General features: G+C 42.3%; 1 protein-coding gene across 5 annotated transcripts in view; it reads left to right on the top strand.

The window, feature by feature from the left end:
- The window catches only part of AFF1 (ALF transcription elongation factor 1), a 201,251-nt gene that overhangs the window by 149,147 nt on the left and 32,812 nt on the right, over nucleotides 1–19,292 (top strand). For 3 of the 5 annotated variants that reach the window (XM_088021113.1, XM_088021114.1, XM_088021115.1), the window contains 5 exons: nucleotides 4,420–4,506; nucleotides 5,480–5,516; nucleotides 8,750–8,801; nucleotides 17,848–17,926; nucleotides 18,048–18,085. In XM_088021113.1, the coding sequence (XP_087877239.1) occupies nucleotides 4,420–4,506; nucleotides 5,480–5,516; nucleotides 8,750–8,801; nucleotides 17,848–17,926; nucleotides 18,048–18,085 (293 nt within the window). The remainder of the gene's footprint in view (nucleotides 1–4,419; nucleotides 4,507–5,479; nucleotides 5,517–8,749; nucleotides 8,802–17,847; nucleotides 17,927–18,047; nucleotides 18,086–19,292) is intronic. The other 2 variants (XM_088021116.1, XM_088021117.1) reach the window with 2 other exon arrangements.

Here is a 19,292-nt window from a genome sequence, read left to right as displayed (position 1 = left end):
TTCCTTCGTGTGGGATTTAATGATATTCTTGCTTTATCTTTTACTATAAGTTTTCTGATTTTTTTTTTGAAGTAGAGATATATATGACACATGTACCTACCTATTCATTCCTATCTTCACTGCTCACTTTTCCTCAAAATACATACTTACCCAATTTTTTCCTTTAATTTTTCATTGTAAAGTAAGGTGGTACTGAAACCAGTAATTTTTTTAAGATTTATTTATTTTAGAGGGAGAGACAGAGCGAGCGATCAGGAGGGGGTACGGGTGGGCAGAGGGAGAGGGAGAGAGAGTGTCGACTCCGCCCAGAGCCCAATGCAGGGCTTGATCTCACGACCCTGGGATCATTACCTGAGCCGAAACTAAGAGCCTCGGACACTCAACCGACTGTCACCCAGGCACCCCTGAAACCAGTAATTATATAGGTTACCTTCTCACTTGCAAAATTTTTGGCAAAGGTAGTGTCTAGCCAGATGTTTGGAAAGTAGTCCCATCATTTTTGTTTTCTTTGTCCCCTGCTTTTGTGGTTAGGATCTTCTGAGAAAGAAATATCTCTAAGGAAACATGCTTTTTACTGCTAGAATTGAGCAATTTTTGTGAACCAGCTAGGAAGACTAATAATAAACAGGTTATCTTGATCAAGCTTTCATTTCATCCTCTCCTTCTGGCATTTCTGAAATCCTTTGGTGTGATGAGTCATAAAAACAACAAATGACTTAGTTATAAAATACGGGCTTAGCATTTTCTCTGAAAGCCTATGTGATTTGTTTTATAGTTATTTCAAAAGTAAATGCAGCGATACAGATTAGTTTGTCTTCTGTATATGTCAAATGCTACTCTTAGGTTTTGATGTGGGTTAATATATTACTTGTGGAATCCCTTAATTAGGACGATGGTATTAGAACACCAGACAAGCAATTTTAATTTAAAAAACTCCCTCCCCTCTAAGCCAACATCACTTTCACAGGTCCGTCCTTACCTGGAAGTACATGAAAGTGAATGGTTAATGCAAGTAACCGGATGAGTATTTTCATTTGGAAATCATATAGAAAGCAAACAGAAGGATGTCCTGGACTGGGGAGGGGCAAGGCTTTTGCATAGCAGAGACTTAGAGTCTGTGCCCCTTCATTTCTCCTCTGTTTGGAGCTTCAGCTACGTCATGTGTACTGCCCTGGGCCTCGGTTTCCTCGTTGGTAAAATGAAGGCCCTGGGCTAATAGATGATCTCTAGGGTATGATCTAGCTCCCATTCTCTGGTGCTGATCCAGATACTTTCCTCTGCCTCATGGTCCCTGTTCTTCCTTTGTACCAGCAATTTATGAAGATTGCCAGGAATCCTAACACACATCTTTCTGATGGGCAATAGAAGCAGTAAATTGTTCCCTAACAGAAAAAATTAATCATAGAAGATACTGTTTGGTTCTCTGGTGGAAATATTAAGAGTGGAAGTGTTTTTAATGAAGGGGAGGTAGTGGCCTATAATTCCTGCAGGCTGATGGGGTAAGGAGATAGCAGATAGATACTACCAGAAACTAGGAATTGGCTGTGCACGAGATCCAGACAGGGCACCGTGCCCGCATGTCCTCAGTGGGTGAATGGAAACAGCTCACGTTCTCTCCTTACAGTGGGATGGCCTGGACAGCCTCCTGGGGAGGTCAGTGCAGTACTCGTGGACGTGACCTCAGTGTAGCCTCCCAGTGGGGATGCTGTGACAATGAGCGGCAGCACTAGTATTTGCTCATTCATTTATGCAACAAATACCCACTAAACCTCAGATACTTTTCTAGGCACTGGGGATTCCACATGAGTAGGACTGAGTTCTTGCTCTAAAGGGGACTACAGGAGGAAGATAATTATACAATAAAAATGTCAGATATTGTTAAGTACTATGAGTCCTACAGCAGGCAAATGAAGAGGACTAGACAGAGGAAAGAATGCAGAAAACCTTGAGGTGGGAACAGGTTGGTGTATTAGAAGAGCACCAAGAGCTAGGCAGTGTGTCTAGAGCAGCATGAGCAAGGTGGAGAGCGAGGAGCAGCGTTAGCCCTGGCGCCTAGAAGCCAACAAGCCGACAAGCCAAGACTAGGCAGGTGTGATAAGTCATTGTTTAGGTAGGCGGTGAATTCATGGCCTTGAGTGCAATTCTGGGCAGCCTCTTCACCTTATGGCCCGAGTTCTCCTAAGGCCTGACTCCCTCCAGTAAGCTAGGCATTTAGGGAAGTATATAAATTCTTTCAGACTGTTGGGAAACAACCTAGGGCTTGAAAGAGTTTATGCACTTTCCAACTGCCTAATTTAATAGCCGGGGCAGCCTTAGGCATTGTGAGTACAATGGACATTTTCTGGGAATAACTGGTGACTAAAAGTCATAGATACCATTGGGATTCTAAAGAAATTCTTGGAAAACAGAAGAGGGGGGATACTTTCAAACACCTCAATTAATGCATTTTTACATTGTAGCGGTATAGTGGTCCCATTCCTTAAAGGACAGTAAAATAAGGAAAACAGCAGGGAGCTCTCTTTGGTGCAGTATTGAAATTCTGAAAAACTGGACTTAGTTAAAAGTTGTGATGCTTTTAACTTAAGTACTTTCTATGACCATGTATCTAAACACTACATAAATTACCCTCATTTCCCTCAGAAAAATAAGTGGTCTTAGTTCACCTCTCACTGAGAACAGCCGTTCAGAGGGCTCAGGCACCCCAGGCTGCCCAGGGCTGGTAAGGGTCAGAGTTCAGATTCCAGTCTGGGACTCTAGCTCCAGAGTGGTTACTTTTTCCATCATATTTGAGGGCAGAATTCTTCCTTTGTGCTGCACAAAGCAGAGGGTTAGTCAGTGAACAGGGGCATGTCTTCACCTTTAGCAAAAATTACTCAAGAAAGCCAGAATCAGGGACTTTGCTCGTCATTGTGCCTGGTCATTTCTGTCTGTCCTGGGGTGATAGCAACCCAGAGAGTGGCTGTGAGGAAAGGCAAGGGGGGAGGTGCAGAGGTTGGGGATGGAAATACCTGCTAGAGATCCATCTCCAGTTGTTCAAGGATCGCATAGCGTTTCTGTGGTAATGGAGAGGTTGTCTGCACTTGAAAAAGAGTGCACTGTTATATAATACACTGTGTTGTACAAGTGAAGTAATTCGGTGCAGTCTGGGGTCGCCCGCTTGCTGGTAGGAAGTTGCTAGTCCATCTTTAAGCCAGTTTCCCAGGCAAGTCTGACACATGTGGTGATGGACGTCTTGCTCTTAGACTGGAGAAGCAAAGGGGCCCACACTGTGTGTTCTCAGCCATCAGCCTGATCCAGTCATTCTGGGCCTCAGTTTTCTCATCTGTAAGAATGAAGGTGTTGAGGGGCGCCTGGGTGGCTCAGATGGTTGAGCGTCTGCCTTTGGCTCAGGTCATGATCTCAGGGTTCTGGGATTGAGCCCCACATCAGGCTCCTTGCTCAGCAGGGAGTCTGCTTCTCCCTCTGCCTGCCGCTCCCCCTGCTTGTATTCCCTCTCTCTCTTTCTCTTGCTCCCTGACAAATAAATAAAATCTGAAAAAAAATGGAGGGGTTGATATGAATGATCTCCAATGCCATTTTAGCTCTTTACCCAAGTGTGTGTGTGTGTGTGTGTGTATGCGCATCGCACACACATGCACACATGTATTTGTGATTAGACACGTTTAATCTGACCTGTTCTCCGCCAGTTTTTTAGCAAAGCAGCTCAGGTCATGATCCTGGAGTCCCGGGATCGAGTTCCGCATTGGGCTCCCTGCTCAGCAGGGAGTCTGTTTCTCCCTCTGACCCTACCCCCCTCATGTGCTCTCTGTCTCTCTCATTCTCTCTCTCAAGTAAATAAATAAAATCTTAAAAAAAGAAAAAAGTGAAACTTGTATTACTGGAAAGGGAAGGTAATTTTTTAAGGCCCTTCCCTCCCCCCAAAAAAGTTCCTTTGTACTAATAGTGTGTATCAGGGGAGGGTCAAATCCATTAAAACTCTCCCAAGTGGAACAAGTGACCTGAATTACTTGTTTGCTTAAGTCAAACAGGAAAGTTCTTCTTCCTTTGAACTTAAATAATTCCAGGAAATGCAATAAAGAAGCTGAGGGAGAAAGCAAGCATTGAGTCGCGACTGTGTGGTCACAGTTACATAAGCTCTGTTAATATGCTTTATGATCTCCAGTGTGAAGACCGCTCATGTTCTGCATTCTTGTTTTTCCTCTCTGAACTGAATGCTGTTTTGTGAGTGGGAGATCTTCAGCGTTTGAACACAGCCCTTTAAGTAGGCGTCTTTTAAAAAGTAAAATAAATAACTTCTAAGATTTCACTTTTTATTTACCACCAATCCACTTTACGTTTAAGATTGAAAAGTTAACTTACGTAGCAATAAATGTGCTATTTATAATTTACTTTTTCTTCCCTTTCCATGTCTCTTTCCAGGAAATGACCCATTCATGGCCGCCTCCTTTGACAGCAATACACACGCCTAGTACAGCTGAGCCCTCCAAATTTCCTTTTCCCACAAAGGTAATTCTTTACAAGTACAACAGGCCCTGTATCCATACCCGTGCGAAGTCTGAAGTATTGCTATGAGATAGATTAACCTAGCACTAGCTTTTGAAATCTTTGCAGATTAGGTTAAAACTGCCACTAACTTAGCTTCTGAAGTGCTTCATAATGTTTTCAAACACTTCACTCTCCAAATTATGTGGGAACATCTTACCTTTGTATGGGGTTTTGTAGCTTATGAAAGCATTCAGGACTTTTCAGTAAATTCTCTCACTTGAGACTTCTTACTTAGACATGGGAAAACAGAAGTACAGGGAGAGTGAGTGAGGTAGGTATCTGATTCCTCGTTCGGAATTTAGATATATGCATAACACATAAATCTTAGACTTTCTCATACCCACTAATTTTCTTAAAGTTTGCTGTGATCATCTTCTACATTAGTGCTGCTCTTAATAACAAGTGAATCAGTTGCTGACTCACATGTTTCCGTTGAAGTATTTGTGAACAGTGTATTTTAAACACTGCCATTTTCCTTTGCTTATTTGTACTTTGGGATAACCTTCAGAGTATAGAAATAGCACCTTCAGATCTGTGTTCTGTCCAGCTTGGTATGGATGCACACTCTTAATATATTAAAGCTATTCCTTTGCATGGTATTGTTTTCAAAAGAGGTTATATCTACCCAGACCAGAATCTGCCATGTTAGATACTTTACATATTTTCTCATGATAGTTTTTTTTAATGTTGTTCATTATTCCTGGTAAAAAAACATTATACTTTGTAAAAATAAGTAAATAACTCTTTGCTCAACACCAAAGGAAAAATAAATTCTAGGAAAGAATAGAAGAAATAAATAATAAATAGAAGAACTAAAACCCATTTTACGTATGTAAAAAATAGATTTATCAGTGTTCATCAGACTTAGCAGTGATGCAACCTTAGATTTATAAACCTTAATATTTTAATAACTAGAGATTTTTTTTCTTTCTAGGATTCTCAGCACATCAGTTCTGCAACCCAAAACCAAAGTAAGTGGAACTGATTATTGCATTGGAGAACAAAGCATGGTTTTTGTTGTTTTACTATTTAAAAGAAAAAAAAAATGGAAACTAGCCCAGCACAGATGAGGGCTTCCTATTTTGAAAGAATAGGAAGGGAGCACAAACATAAAACTGTGCTTTAGGTGCAATTTCAGATTGTTGCAAAGAGTTAATGAAGATGTCATAGTAAAGTACTTGACAAATATAATGTGTCATAATTATAACAAATATAATTGCCTGACGTATGCACACATCTTGAATGTGACTCTCAAAGCATTGTAACCCAGAAATAGTATATAGAATAGATTAGGATATTTTGTGTGGTTCTTGTGTTTTTTTTCTTAGAAAAGTAAGAAATTTGTATAAGGAATAGAGTACATAACTTCTTTAGTTTTTCTTTATGTATTCACCCTGCAATTCTTGTTTGGTCTCTCTTTATGGATTGTAAATAGTTGAGAATTCAGAGGGAAACATAAGTAAGCTAACTGGATCCAGCCTTTCTCTTCATCAATAACCCCTTGATTCAATTAAGTTTTTGTGTCCCAACTACATGCAAGGCATTTCAAACCTTATAGAAATGACTAGGGTATTTGCAGTCATTTTGTTTATTAATATATGGTGCATGTCCCAGTTATGAAGTATTAGTCTTCAAAAAAAATAGGGCAACCAAAGTAGGATATGTATGTATGTTGGGAGAAGGTTGCACATAGATACTCCATGGAGGTGACTCTTCCTCAAATCTCCCCACCTCATTCTTTTCCCTCACTTATATATTTTTTCCCTTTATTTTTCTACAGTTTAAATTGCACGGATGTGAGGAGAGTAGAAAAAAGATGAGGAAAGCAAGAAACAGAATATCCTTTCCTCTAGAGCAGGGGTGGACCCACCATAGCCTGAGAGTCCATCTGTTCTGCAGCTGGTTTTTGTAAAGAAGGTTTTATTAGGACACAGCCATGCCCGTTCATTTATTATTATGCCACGAGGTACGGCTTGCAACGCCTGAAATACTGACTATCTGACCTTTATAGAAAAAGTTTGCCATTCTCTGCTCTAGATACTAAATAAGATCTTGCAAAAGACTCATGACTGAATTTCCCCCAAATGCAGAGAAATAAGCCTGATCATCCTGCCACAGTGTTTGTATAAGTGGTAAGGTAAAATTAACCGAAATTAATGGCTTCTTGGTGAGGTCGGGACCTCTTTTTTTCTCAGCATCTTGGCGGTCCCTGCAGAGACAGATAAGCAGTGGAGTGGGACAAGGCTTGGCAGGACGGCCAGCTCAGCTGTGGACAGCCTTGCTGTGTGCCCTTTTACCGCTTGCTCTCCCCATTTGCTAGGGCTGCCCGCCAGGCAGATCATATGCTTTCCCCTGGGTTCCTCACAGCTTTGATGATTGCTAACTCCTGGTTCAGAAAGACCCTTTAATCCTTTAAATTGTTTGATTCCCCCTTTTAGCGAAACCTAGCTGAAGATGAGCTGGTAAGCACTTTGTTGGCGGAGGATGGGTGGCCCTCTCGGCCGATGGAGTAGTGTGGGCCGATTTCTCCTTGCTCTTGCTCCGAGGCGTTTTCAGACCCTGGCAGGTCTCCAGTAGGTCTTGGCTCACTAGATGCTTACCCTGGGGTTTTTCATGCTGCTGCCATTCTGTCTGTCTGTGTTCCGGGGAACCTTGTTTACTTTTGTGAGAGTGGGGCCTAGTTGAACCCTAGAGAGGTCTAGTTTTATGTTGGGTGAAGAGGGAGTTAGTTATCTTAAGGTTTTGTTTGGAGCCTGCAGAGAATGAAGTATGCCTAAGGATAACCAGAGCCTTGGGGCGCTTCAAACCCAGTGAAGACCAGTATATGAGAGTCCCTGTGAGTGCCTTGAAGAGTGGCCTTAGCCCCTCCCATTTGTAGTCCTGCCTATAGCTTCCTAGCCAGAGGGGGAAGCGGTTGTAACTATCATGTAAGAGCTGCCGCCGCCATGAGGGTGAAGTGATTAATTGCAAGGTCTCCACGTGACATTGTTGGGAAATCTCATTCAAGCCTGCCTCAAAGGCACCCGTATTCCCATTCCACTCCCCGTTCGTTTCAGGTCCCTATTACCTCACGCCTAAAGCAGCTTCCCAGATGGGTTGTTGCCTCCACCATTAATATTGCCCGTTCCCTTCTAGGTTCTGCCAGGTGGCACCACTAGATGAATCTTTCTGAGGGATCTCTCTAGCATGTCCCTGGTAGAGACCTTTGGTGGTGTCTCATTGCCTAACAAAGTTAGAACTTACCATCCTGGCATTCAGCGCCCTCCCAGATCTGACTTTCACCCATCTTTCCGTGGTGTCCACACATTTTGTACCCTGTCCTTATTACCCTTTCCAAGTCTGTGCCGTTGTAAATCTTCCCTCTCCTGCCTGAAGGCCTTCCTCCTCCTCCTCCCCCCTTGGCCAGCAGTCATTCTGTCAAAACCTCACCCATCTTTTGTGACACAGTTCATTTTGCTCCTTGTCTAGCTTGCCTTCTTCAGTCACTACCAACAGAGAGACCATTCTTGAGATTCCTGGGACAATTCATTTCTGTGACCGATCTGTGTGCCCCTTTCACACTGCCCGCCACTGGAGATACTTGTGTGCCCGGCACACGTCCCTCGGTCACTTGTCAGCTCATTGAGGGTAGGGTCGAGTGCCTTGAGCATCTTGTCTCTGGGAGACAGTGTGACTACGTGGATGGGGGCAGGTGTTGAATAATGGACAGGTGAGAGGGAGCGCACACTCAACGGAGGTCAGAGGCTGGGAAAAAGGAGTGCTGGTAAATCCCTGGTAGATGGGGAAGGGCAGAGCAGGTGGGAGGGAGAGCAGCTCTGTCCTAGGGCTTCTTCCATGGGGGTCCCCCACCGCGAGCTGACATCAAGGAAAGTCAGGTCCCCAGCATGTAGGAAAGTTACCAGTCATGGGGTAGGGTGTGCTGCAAGCAGGGCTTTTCTGTGACTTTTTGCTCTGTTTAGGGTTTTTCGATTCTGAGCAAGTCCTTGTTCTAGAGGTAACGTAAGTGTTACTGTATGATGGTGAGGTTGTACCGAGTGCAGTGCGTATAGCAAGCACTATGGTTGACCGAGTTGAAGTAGACTAAGTGTTCAGGTGGAAAAAGCGAGGACTGGGGTGAGGGGGACAGCACAAAAGGAGGGGATTTATAATAAACTCAGGAATGTATCTCATTGTGCTGCTCTGATCATTTTTCCTTCCCCCACAGAACAACATGATACATCTTCAAAAACCCACACTAATTCTCAGCAGGGAACATCGTAAGTAATATGCTTTTGTTTATTAAAAGTTTATAACGTAACATGGTAATTTCCCATGTAAATCCATTGCTTAGATTTTTTTTTTCCCTACCACTTTCAAGTAATGACTTTCATAACCTACCACTGCATCGTAAAAGGAAGTAATGCCCTACATTTATACTTGGATTAAGTTCTTCTGTTGAAGGTTCAGGCACCACAAGAGAGTTTGCTAAGGAGTTTTCTCAAAAGAAAGGCATGTGAGCCATTCTTTACATGTTAACTGTGGAAAATAGAAGGTCTTAGCGTTGTAAATTTCAGTCCTAAATAGCTTTTGCTTTGGAAAACAAATTTTAGGGGATGTGTACAATTTAAGATTTTTTTGCCACTTTTTTGGCCTAGTTTTAACTAATAAAGAACGAGTTCTGTTGCCCAGCTGTTCTTTATTAAGGCCAAGTAAGTCCAGATACATTTGGGGTTTTTAGAACAGTTTAAAGTACATAATAAAGATTTTTCAAATCAGCAGTTGGACCCACTTGGTCATTTCTTGATGGTATTGAAGTAATACTTGTTTTCGTCCAACTGCAAAGGGTTTTTGGGAACGAGGTGATGCTCCTTCAGTACTAATCAGTTACTGACGGGGGGCAGGGGGGGCGCCAGCCTCCCAGAATTTCGGGTTTAAGCTCCAGCTTTGCTCTGGGTACAGTGTTTGTTCCATGCATCTTGGAAGGGGTCATTGCTGTGGGTTGAGTATTTTGAGAAGCTGTGTAGTCGAGGCAAAGAGGTTATTTTATCTTTTCACCGTGACTGAATGTGGGACTAAGTTAAATCACGTCTCCCAAGTGCCAGCTCCTTTCTCTATCGCAAAACAAGAAAAAAAGAACAATATGGCAAGATATTTTTAAATTTTTTTTTAAAGATTTTATTTATTTATTTGACAGAGAGAGACATAGCGAGAGAGGGAACACAAGCAGGGGGAGTAGGAGAGGGAGAAGCAGGCTTCCCACTGAGCAGGGAGCCCGATGTGGGGCTCGATCCCAGGACCCGGCCCGGGATCACGACCTGAGCCAAAGGCAGATGCTTAACGACTGAGCCACCTAGGTGCCCTGGCAAGATATTTTTAAAGATTAATTTCTTATAGTTCAAAGGGTGGACTTTTTTGTGCGTGTAATAAAAGTTATTTCATTTGTGGTACTGGCAGATGGTGAGATTTTTGCTTGTTTTTATTGCCCTTTACCAGAAAAAAAAAAATTTTTTTTTAACCTTATGGTGCCTTTTCTTTCCCTTCTCCACCCCCCTTTCTGTCTTCCTTCCTTTTTAAATTTCACTGGCTTCTGAATTTTGGAAGTCTGGAATCGATGGCTGGTAGAGAACAGAAACTGTAGTTCAAGGGACTGCAATTGTAATGATTCTGTGGAAGCTCTAACATCCCCCAAGGTTTTACACCTTGTGCTCTTTGTAACGATTGGTAGTAAAGCCCTTTAGACCATAAAAGGCCCCTGTCTGTGTTTTTGGGGGCAGCGAGGAAGGGGGAATTGAAGAGGAAAGGAAACCGCTGTGTCCTTGGGCCTCTGGGGAGAGGAGGAAAGGCCACTGGATGTGAGCGAGGCCCAAGAAGCAGCTTCATACTGAGCAGGCCAAAGTCACACCCTCTCACACCCATTTCCATCAGCTTTCAGGCTCGGGTAGTCGTAGGGATTTAGACCATTTTCTGTGTTGGGTTTGCTCTTCAGAGAGACGGGCCGTCCTCCTGCTGAGTTAAAGCCCAGAAATCAGAGGTGCCTGCAAGTGCGTGACAGGCATATGACATAGGTAGTGCTCTCTTTACAAAACTGTTCATTTGCCATATATAAAATCACCTAGAAAAGAATATTTATTATGATCCTGGTAGACTGAAGGAGGGGAGGAAGACAGGGCCCCAGGGAGGCAAAGAGGAAAGGGAAGCGTGACAGAGGAGGAGAGAATGGGGGGGTGGGTACGGTGGTGGCCGGACGGGTGGGGCTGGTGGCATCGATAAGAGCCAGAAATGTTATCTCTGGGGAAAAGGAATCACGTCCGTGTCCCAGTTAATTTGTGCAGTGCAGTCATGGTTTCAGACTCAGTAGGTCACATCTGTTGGTGCTCACAGGTTAATTTGATCTAGTGTCAGCGTGCAGGCTCTTTGACATGCACTGAAACTCTTTGAGCGGCAGAGTGCCAGAGAGATGGTCTAACGCACTTTGAATGTCAGAGAAAAAAACGTTCATTTTGGGATCATGTGTACTGTGGTTTTAAAACTCAATCTAGGTCTTAATGCTTTTTCTTTCAGTTGCTAGTATTTGGGAATCCTCAGATACAATATTATTCTCCGGACTTGGTTCCAGGTGACTTGGAGATCTTTCCAAAAATTGCTTCCATGCATCCATTCAAGGCATAATTAGTGAACACATGCTGTGTGCTTGGTGCTGCTTTAGGGACTTGGAAACGGTGGCCGCTGAGACAAAATTCTTGTCTTTTTGTCTTGTAACTTAATGCGGGTGGCATGGCATACAAACTAGGTGCTGTGATGGCTACAGGCTCAGGGAGCAGTTCTTTTGGGTGACGGTGATACTTTTGGGTGGGAGGTCAGGAAAGGTTTCTCAGAGGAGTGACATTTGATCTGGAGCCTGAATGATGGGAGAGCGAGGCAGAGAATTTCTGCTACGTCTAAAGGGGCTTGATAGATTTTGCAGCAGGCTCTGAAGCCATTTGAAAACATTGGGGAGTAGTAATTCTTACTGGCAGTGACAACTTTGAAGTAGTTCCTTTGCCTATGTAAAGGTTTTGAAGGAGCTTGTGGAGGTCCATTTAAGTCTCACATTTGGTCATAACTGCTAATTTCCTGCAGTAAGTGACCATAGACTAATTTAAACATTGCCTGAAAGATTGAATAAGATATGTTTTAATGCGCTAAGAATCTGTTAGCCCTGAAGGCAGTTTGTGCCTTCCACCCACTGTGGGATGCTGGGCTATTAAGTCAACAAGATGTGGTCTACTTCCACAAGAATGTGTATTCTCTCTCACCCTGCAGGGGCCTCCAAAGCCTGCCAGTAACTTACCTGTCTACCCCCCTTACGATCCCTTTTCCCCCATATTCTGGTATACTTTCCATTGTGGCCATGTTGGCCCCCTTGCTGTTTATTTCCTTCCTTCCTTCCTCCCCTCCCCTCCCCTCCCCTCCCCTCCCCTCCCCTTCCTTCTTTTCTTTTTTCTTTTCTTTTCTTTTGATTTTATTTGAGAGAGAGAACACAAGCTGGGGGAGAGGTGCAGAGGGAGAGGAAGAAGCAGACTCCCCACTGAGCAGGGAGCCTGATGTGAGGCTCAATCCCAAGACCCTGGGATCATGACCTGAGCTGATGGCAGATGCTTAACCTACTGAGCCACCCGGGCGCCCCCTCTTTGCTGTTTTGGGTGCCCCGATCACTCTACCCCCATTCCTGTGGTGTATGCAATCTCCTTACTAGCGCAGACTTCCCTAACTACCCCAGGTAGAAAAGCAACCCACGCCCACCTTTAGTCTTTTATTCCCCTCCATAGGCTTTTTACCCATTGAAAAAAATATATTTTAGTTGTTTATTTCCCTTTTCATAAGGGAGAAAAGTATATATTTTAGTTGTTTATCTCCTAGACTGTCAGTGCCACAAAGCAGGGATTTTGTCTGCTTAGAGTTGTATCCACTGAATCTAGAGCAGGGCCTGGCATGTAGTAAGTACTAAGAGTAAATGTGGAAAGAAAACTATTACATAGAAACTTGATTAAATACGTGTATAAACAATACTTAATACACAGGATTTAAGGCAATAACTTTTCTAGGTTTTTCCTGGTTGTCCAGTATGTCATTCTTGCACTAATATCTTATTTGTCATACTTATTTTTTTAAGTAATCTCTCTGCCTAGCATGGGGCCTGAACTCAGAACCCAGAGATCAAGAGTCACATGCTCTACCAACTGAGCCAGCCAGGCATCCCTGTTATACTTACTGATTTAATCTTATTTATTAACTTCAGATTTCCCCTCATTTATACTCTTGTAATTTTTCTCATGTCCTTCTGTGACCTCAGATAATCTTCACTTCATCCATGGATTTTAAAGTCTTTTACACCTCTGACAGTTTTTAACCTTGATTACTCTGTGTACTGTCACTTTCTGCTCTGTCTTGTTTGTCCATAATCTCCCACAGACCGTCCCTCCCTGAATTTGAATAATGACAGCCCCTGTCACCATTTGGAGAGTCCCCCCTATATGCAGTGTCACAACTGCTCGAGATTTGTGTTTTTCAGTTTTTCATTTATTATATGTGGAGCCTTCTTCATAATTTGTCGCCTTCCCTCGTCTCCTCCAAAGCATTTGCAGTCCGTATTTCCGCCCTTGATCAAAAAAAGGAATCACAGCCTGATTGGATTTTAGATTTGGGGACTTACATATGTCTACTTTGGAGCCCAGCCTCTTTCTCTTTCTCTGCCCTCCATTGCCTGTTCTATTCCCAAATCAGTTTTCAGTTTGTGAGATTGTTCCAGTTCACCCATTCTCACATGTTCATTAGCGGTTTCTGAAAAGTATTACGTGCCGTCTTACGCACACCTAATACCAGGGTTGTGACTTACTAATTACCGTGAGCTTGCCTTCACTTGCTGTTTCCCAAATAAAACGTACGGCCCAATCGTAGGAAATGTTGAGCCAAAAAATCAGCTTATTTAAGTAGTTTTGGGGTTTGAATTGAGATGTTACGGACTATTGGCAGTGAAGTCGTTGGCAAGCCCAGGACTGGGGAATGGAAAAGGAATAAAGGCTTGTCTTGTGTCTTCACACAGGAACAGTCAGGCTCTGAGTCACTGAAGCCTGCCTGCCGGGACGTGTACATGGCTCTCTAAGCGTTGCAGAGCAGTTGGCCTGAAGAATGCATTTGTACAAAGGGGTTTGAGGATTGTTTGTAACCTCTAAGTAAAAACTCTACCTCACCAGTAATGTAAAATGTGGTTAAAGCTACGTGTTAGTTCAAAGAGTGGCTCTACCTGAGTATTTGACTTCTTTTGACCAGTGCCAAGGTAGGCCATATGGTGGCATATGCTTTGAAATAGCTGCTTTGTCTTGGCTTTGGAAGTGAAATTAGTCATTTAACCAATTTTAAAAGTATATAAGGTTTATAGTTCATTTATTTTCGTAAGGGAAAAAGAGCGTATCCATTTTATTCCAGCAGGGTAATTACTGTTTTCTTTAATCGAAGTCTTTCTCTCCGGGGATTCTGGAGAATCTCTCCTATCATGTAGGTTTTCTAGCCATTGCGCCCTCTATTGGCCGGAGCAAGGCAATCATATGAGACGCAATGGCTTTTGCCTTCCAGATCCAGCATGTACCAGCTTCACGATGTGGGCAGGGTCAGTGGCCATTCTGAGCCCGTTTCCTCACCCTCAGAATGTGAGGGCATGACCAGAGGCGGCCATAGGGTTGTGAGTAAAGGCAGTGTCTGCAGAGTTCTGAGCACACAGTGGGCACAGCTACGCGGTACTGTTACCTATGCAGCAAACAGCGTGCTGCTACTCATTCAGCCGGCCTCTTAGGGTTACCTGCCAAGTTCTGGATAGAGAAGATATGAAGGTGAAAATGACTTGGTCCTGCCCCAGAAAAGCTTATAGTTGAGTATGTCCCTTGGGCCTTATGCTCTCTTGACCTAGATCTTACAGTATGAGTGAGACTGGGTCTAAGAGGTTTGATTCCCTTCTAGTGGGTGCTGAGGTGGTCACCCAGATGTGCTGTAATTCGTGTTTGCCATTTTTCACATTAAGGACCAATTCTCTCACATGTACCACGTGAAGTGTGCTAGAGTAATGTGCTTGGCCTCAGACATAACTGTTTGTGGGACAAGTCGGGGATTTTAGCAGCTGCTTCCTTTAAATTTTTTCCTTTATCTCAAAAGATAAAACCTTTACCGGTTATCAGGTTAGATTTCCCCCAACTGTATGGATTTATTTATTTATTTATAAAGATTGTATTCATTCATTTGATAGAGCACAAGCAGGGGGTGCTGCAGGCAGAGGGAGAGGGAGAACATGGGGCTTGATCCCAGAACTCTGGGATCATGACCCAAGCCAAAGGCAGATGCCCAACCAACTGAGCCACCCAAGCGCCCCTCTTTTTTTTTTTTTTTTTTAATCACAGTGGTATTCATGATTAATTTTCTGTATTAGTAAAACTTAGATACGGTTTTTAAGTAACTTTTTTTCTTACTACAGATTCAGGACAGGTTTGTTATAAAGAACTTTAGAAGTGTCTTTCTTAGCCCCACTAATAGTATGCTGGTTTATGTTGAGCTACCCATCTGGTGATATAATAAACTCTGGTTTCTGGAAGATTCCATGTTACTCTTAGCAGAGTGGCAGACACTGACAATACACTTTGTTGATTTTTGCATCAGGGTTCCTGGCCGGCTCAGTTGATAGAGCATGCGACTCTTGATTTTGGGATCGTGAGTTCAAGCCCCACATTGGACCTGTTAGAACTTATTCTTTAAAAAAACAAAAACAAAACCAACAAACTAATTTTTTTATCAAATAAATTGAACCATGAATTTTGATTAAATGAAATAACATGTGTAAATAACCAGTATATCCTACATAGTGGTAGATTTTGTTTGACCCTATTGGTTTTGTTTTTTTTTTTTAAGATTTTTATTTATTTGAGAGTGAGAGAATGAGAGATAGAGAGCACGAGAGGGAAGAGGGTCAGAGGGAGAAGCAGACTCCCTGCTGAGCAGGAAGCCTGATGCGGGACTCGATCCCGGGACTCCAGGATCACGACCTGAGCCGAAGGCAGTCGCTTAACCAACTGAGCCACCCTATTGGTTTATCATTGCTTTTTGAGTGTTTCTTCGGCGGTATCTGGAGCACTCTTCCTTCAGAGGTCACTATCCCTCATCTCTTTAGGTGTCATACCTGCCGGTTTGTATTGTTTTTGTCTTCGTAAGGCTCTGAAGGGGAAATTCTTGGAATCTGAGACAGCATTTTTACAGTGCCTTTTATTCCTTAAGATCAAGTAGAGCTAAAAGTCAGAACATACGCTTTCTGACTTACTTTAGGAGAATATATTTGTGGAAGCCAGGTGGACAGCTTACAGAGTATTTAGCCCCCTGCTTACATCAGGAAGTGTGATTGGTTACCTGATCACTGATGTTTCAGGAAATTAAAGCAAATCAGTTTTATACAAAAGCCAGTGACTAAGAAACAAAGAGGTCTACTTACTGTGGTTTTGCTGTCGGTTTTTTGTTTTTTGGGTTTTTTTTTCCTGGTTGTGTTATGCCTTACATTTATTCAAAGATACATCTTTTATCTTTTGCTTGGGTATGCCCCAGCCAAGACAGGACTTGGCAGTAACACTGTTGAGTGACTTTTTCTTGTATACCATTATGATATCTACTGCCAAGTCCTGCATCTGAAGGCTGTGTTTTCTAGCCTTGCTAAAATAAGAAGGTAGCTCTCATTAGGTAAATATCGAGCAGCATCTACATTTGCAAGTAGCTAACAGTTTTCATATTTTTTAGAAACTTCGGATAGTTTTAGTACCACTTGTTGGTGAAAGTAGTTCTTGGCAGAATTACAACATTGCATGTAAGTGGTCATTATGAAAGAGCCCAGTTTTATCTTTTATTTTCATTAGAAAATATAATGATTTTACCAAGGATTCCCAAAATAATCATGCTTGCTTATTTCAGTGGCAGGTTAGTGGGTTTGCAGTAAAAATCAATGGTCAGATTATTTGTTGAAGAGATGTTTTTAGAAATACTAAAGTATTATTATTTTTTAAGATTTTATTTATTTATTTGACGGAGGAGAGACACAGCGAGAGAGGGAACACAAGCAGGGGGAGTGGGAGAGGGAGAAGCAGACTTCCCGCCGAGCAGGGAGCCTGATGCGGGGCTCGATCCCAGGATTCTGGGATCATGACCTGAACCGAAGGCAGACGCTTAATGACTGAGCCACCCAGGCACCCCAGAAATGCTAAAGTATTATAACCTCCAATATAATTTTTGCTTTTTGGAAAATTAATAATACTTAAGCAGATTGGTTTTGTTTTCACTTGCACTAATAACATTTCCTCAAATAGTCCTCATAAATTTGGGGGGAAGTGGGAGCAAGCAGTTAACAACTAATTCATTCTTTTGATATGTAAGCATCCCCCTGGAAGATGGTAAGAGAGGGAGGAGATAGGGAAGGGCTAAGATTTCAGTTAACATGTACAGATTGGAAAATGACCTTTTAAAAATGGAAGTATCTTATTTGCTTTTAATATTTAGATTGCTCATAAACCAGAATGCCTAGAGATAAGTATTATGATAACTTTGAGGAAGTGAACTGAGGTTTTATTTTCACCAGAACGATAGCAGTAAGGTTAAACATATTTTCTAGACAACAAGATTATTTGTATTACTACTCTTTCAACTGATTATAATGTTTAAGCAGACTGTGTGTGTGAGAATTTGTATGTCGGAGGAGGGTGGTGAAAAGTAAAGTACCATATTAATAATGTCCTTTGGACAGAAATGGAAGATACCGGCACGGTTTGGTGACCGTGGCCACAATAGCTTCCTCTTTCTCTTACTGTGTATTGAGTTCACATAGCGTACTTTTTAAGTGCCCTGACGCACTTGCCAATACTTCACAAATATTCATTTATCCAGGGTTAGCTTATTAACGGTTAATCACTTATTCTAGTTGGAGACTATAGGAGAAAGTAGGGTGTTTTTCTCTTTGTTGTTGTTATTGTTTGTTTTGTTTGTGTGGACCTGGGAACTTGAGTCTCGGGGCTGGCCACAAATCCCTGTCCCGTGGTGGTTCTGCTTTTTAATGCTCAATGTGTGGAAGAGTCAGTCTTGATGGTAAGGAGCATAGACTAAACTAGTTTCTGTGTTATAATAGTAAACCTTACATTTCCAGGAAAATGAAGCATTTGATGAATAAATAAAAATTAGACCTATCCCATCCCTCTTTTTTTAATCATTAAGCATATTTTCTATTTATATGCTAAAATAAGTTATTAGAAATTATTTTAAATCCTACAGTGTCTCTGTCCCTGCCCATTTCAGCATGCTTGAAGATGACCTTCAGCTCAGTGACAGTGAGGACAGTGACAACGAACAAGTAAGTTTCGTACACCCCATCGTACCAGGAATCCTTTTAAATCTAGTATTTCTGAGCTGCATATCCTAACCTGTTGTTTGTTCTTTTCCTGGTCCTCCTTCCCCTTATTGTGCATACCTAGAGCCCAGAGAAGCCTCCTCCTGTATCTGCACCTCCAAGGTATCATGTGCGTGTGTGAGCAAAATGTTTGCGTTTTTCTACCAAATGGGGAAAATACAGCCTTAACAGCCTTATTTAGTGCTTTCATAGCTTCTTCATGGGGAAGGACATAAAGGATCACAGTTAGAAGAAAGTACCTGTTTAATTTTTTGGAAGCTTAAATCAGCCTTGGAGAGATTGTTAGCTCTATAAAAGAGAAAGTCCCTGTACCCACCTAAATCATCAGTTTGGATGTTTAAAATTTCTGAGAGTTTCATGGGGTGCCTGGGGGGCTCAGTCAGTTGAGCATCTGCCTTTGGCTCAGGTCATGATTTCGGGGTCCAGGGTTCGAGCCCCGAGTTGGCCTCCCTCTTCAGCAGGGAGTCTGCTTCTTCCTCTGCCCCTCCTCTCCCTCGTGCTCATTCTTTCTCACTCTCTCAAGTAAATATCTTTAAAAATAAAATTTTGGGGGTGCTTGGGTGGCTCTGTCAGTTAGTATCTGCCTTTGGCTCAGGTCATGATCTCAGGGTCCTGGGACAGAGCCCCACATCAGGCTTCCTGCTCAGCGGGGAGTCTGCTTCTCCCTCTCCCTCTGCTGCTCCCCCTGCTTGTGCTTGTGCGCGCGCTCTCTCTCTCTCTCTCTCTGTCAAATAAATAAATAAAATCTTTCATTAAAATAAATAATTTTTGAGAGTTTAAAAATAAGCTTAAATCACTTTCATCAGTATTATATAACCAATATTTTAAAAGTTATGCTGAAAAGCCTAATGTTTTTATGGGAGATTTATTTGCTGTTTTCAAAAATTGTAAAGCTGAATCATTTCTGTAAATTGTTTTCCATAGTTCCTGTTTTCTCAGTCATGAATTTCTAATTGTTTCAGCTGTTTTCATTTTATTTTATTTCATTTTGTAAGTAAATAAATAGATTTTAAATAGATTTTTAGTAATCTCTGTACCCAACATGGGGCTTGAACCCACAACCCTGAGGTCAGGAGTTGCATGCTCTACCGATGGAGCGCAGCCAGGCGCCCCTCAGTTGCTTTTAAAAATGAGCTAGAGTGCATTTTAGTGTGATGGAAAATGGCACTCTTTTCACTTTGTAAACTGCAGCCATATTTCAGAAAATTAGATGCTTTAATTTTTGGAAGTGGGAGTTGTCTGAACTACCTTTGTAATATTTTCCTCTGATACTGAATTTAATGATTTAATATACCAATACCTGCCTTCC

This window comes from Eumetopias jubatus, unplaced genomic scaffold (assembly GCF_037043125.1).
Source record: "Eumetopias jubatus isolate StellerSeaLion01/CBP00866 unplaced genomic scaffold, mEumJub1_p1.0 scaffold_2, whole genome shotgun sequence".
NCBI classification, from domain to species: Eukaryota; Metazoa; Chordata; class Mammalia; order Carnivora; family Otariidae; genus Eumetopias; species Eumetopias jubatus.
This window is presented reverse-complemented; position numbering and strand designations above follow the sequence as displayed.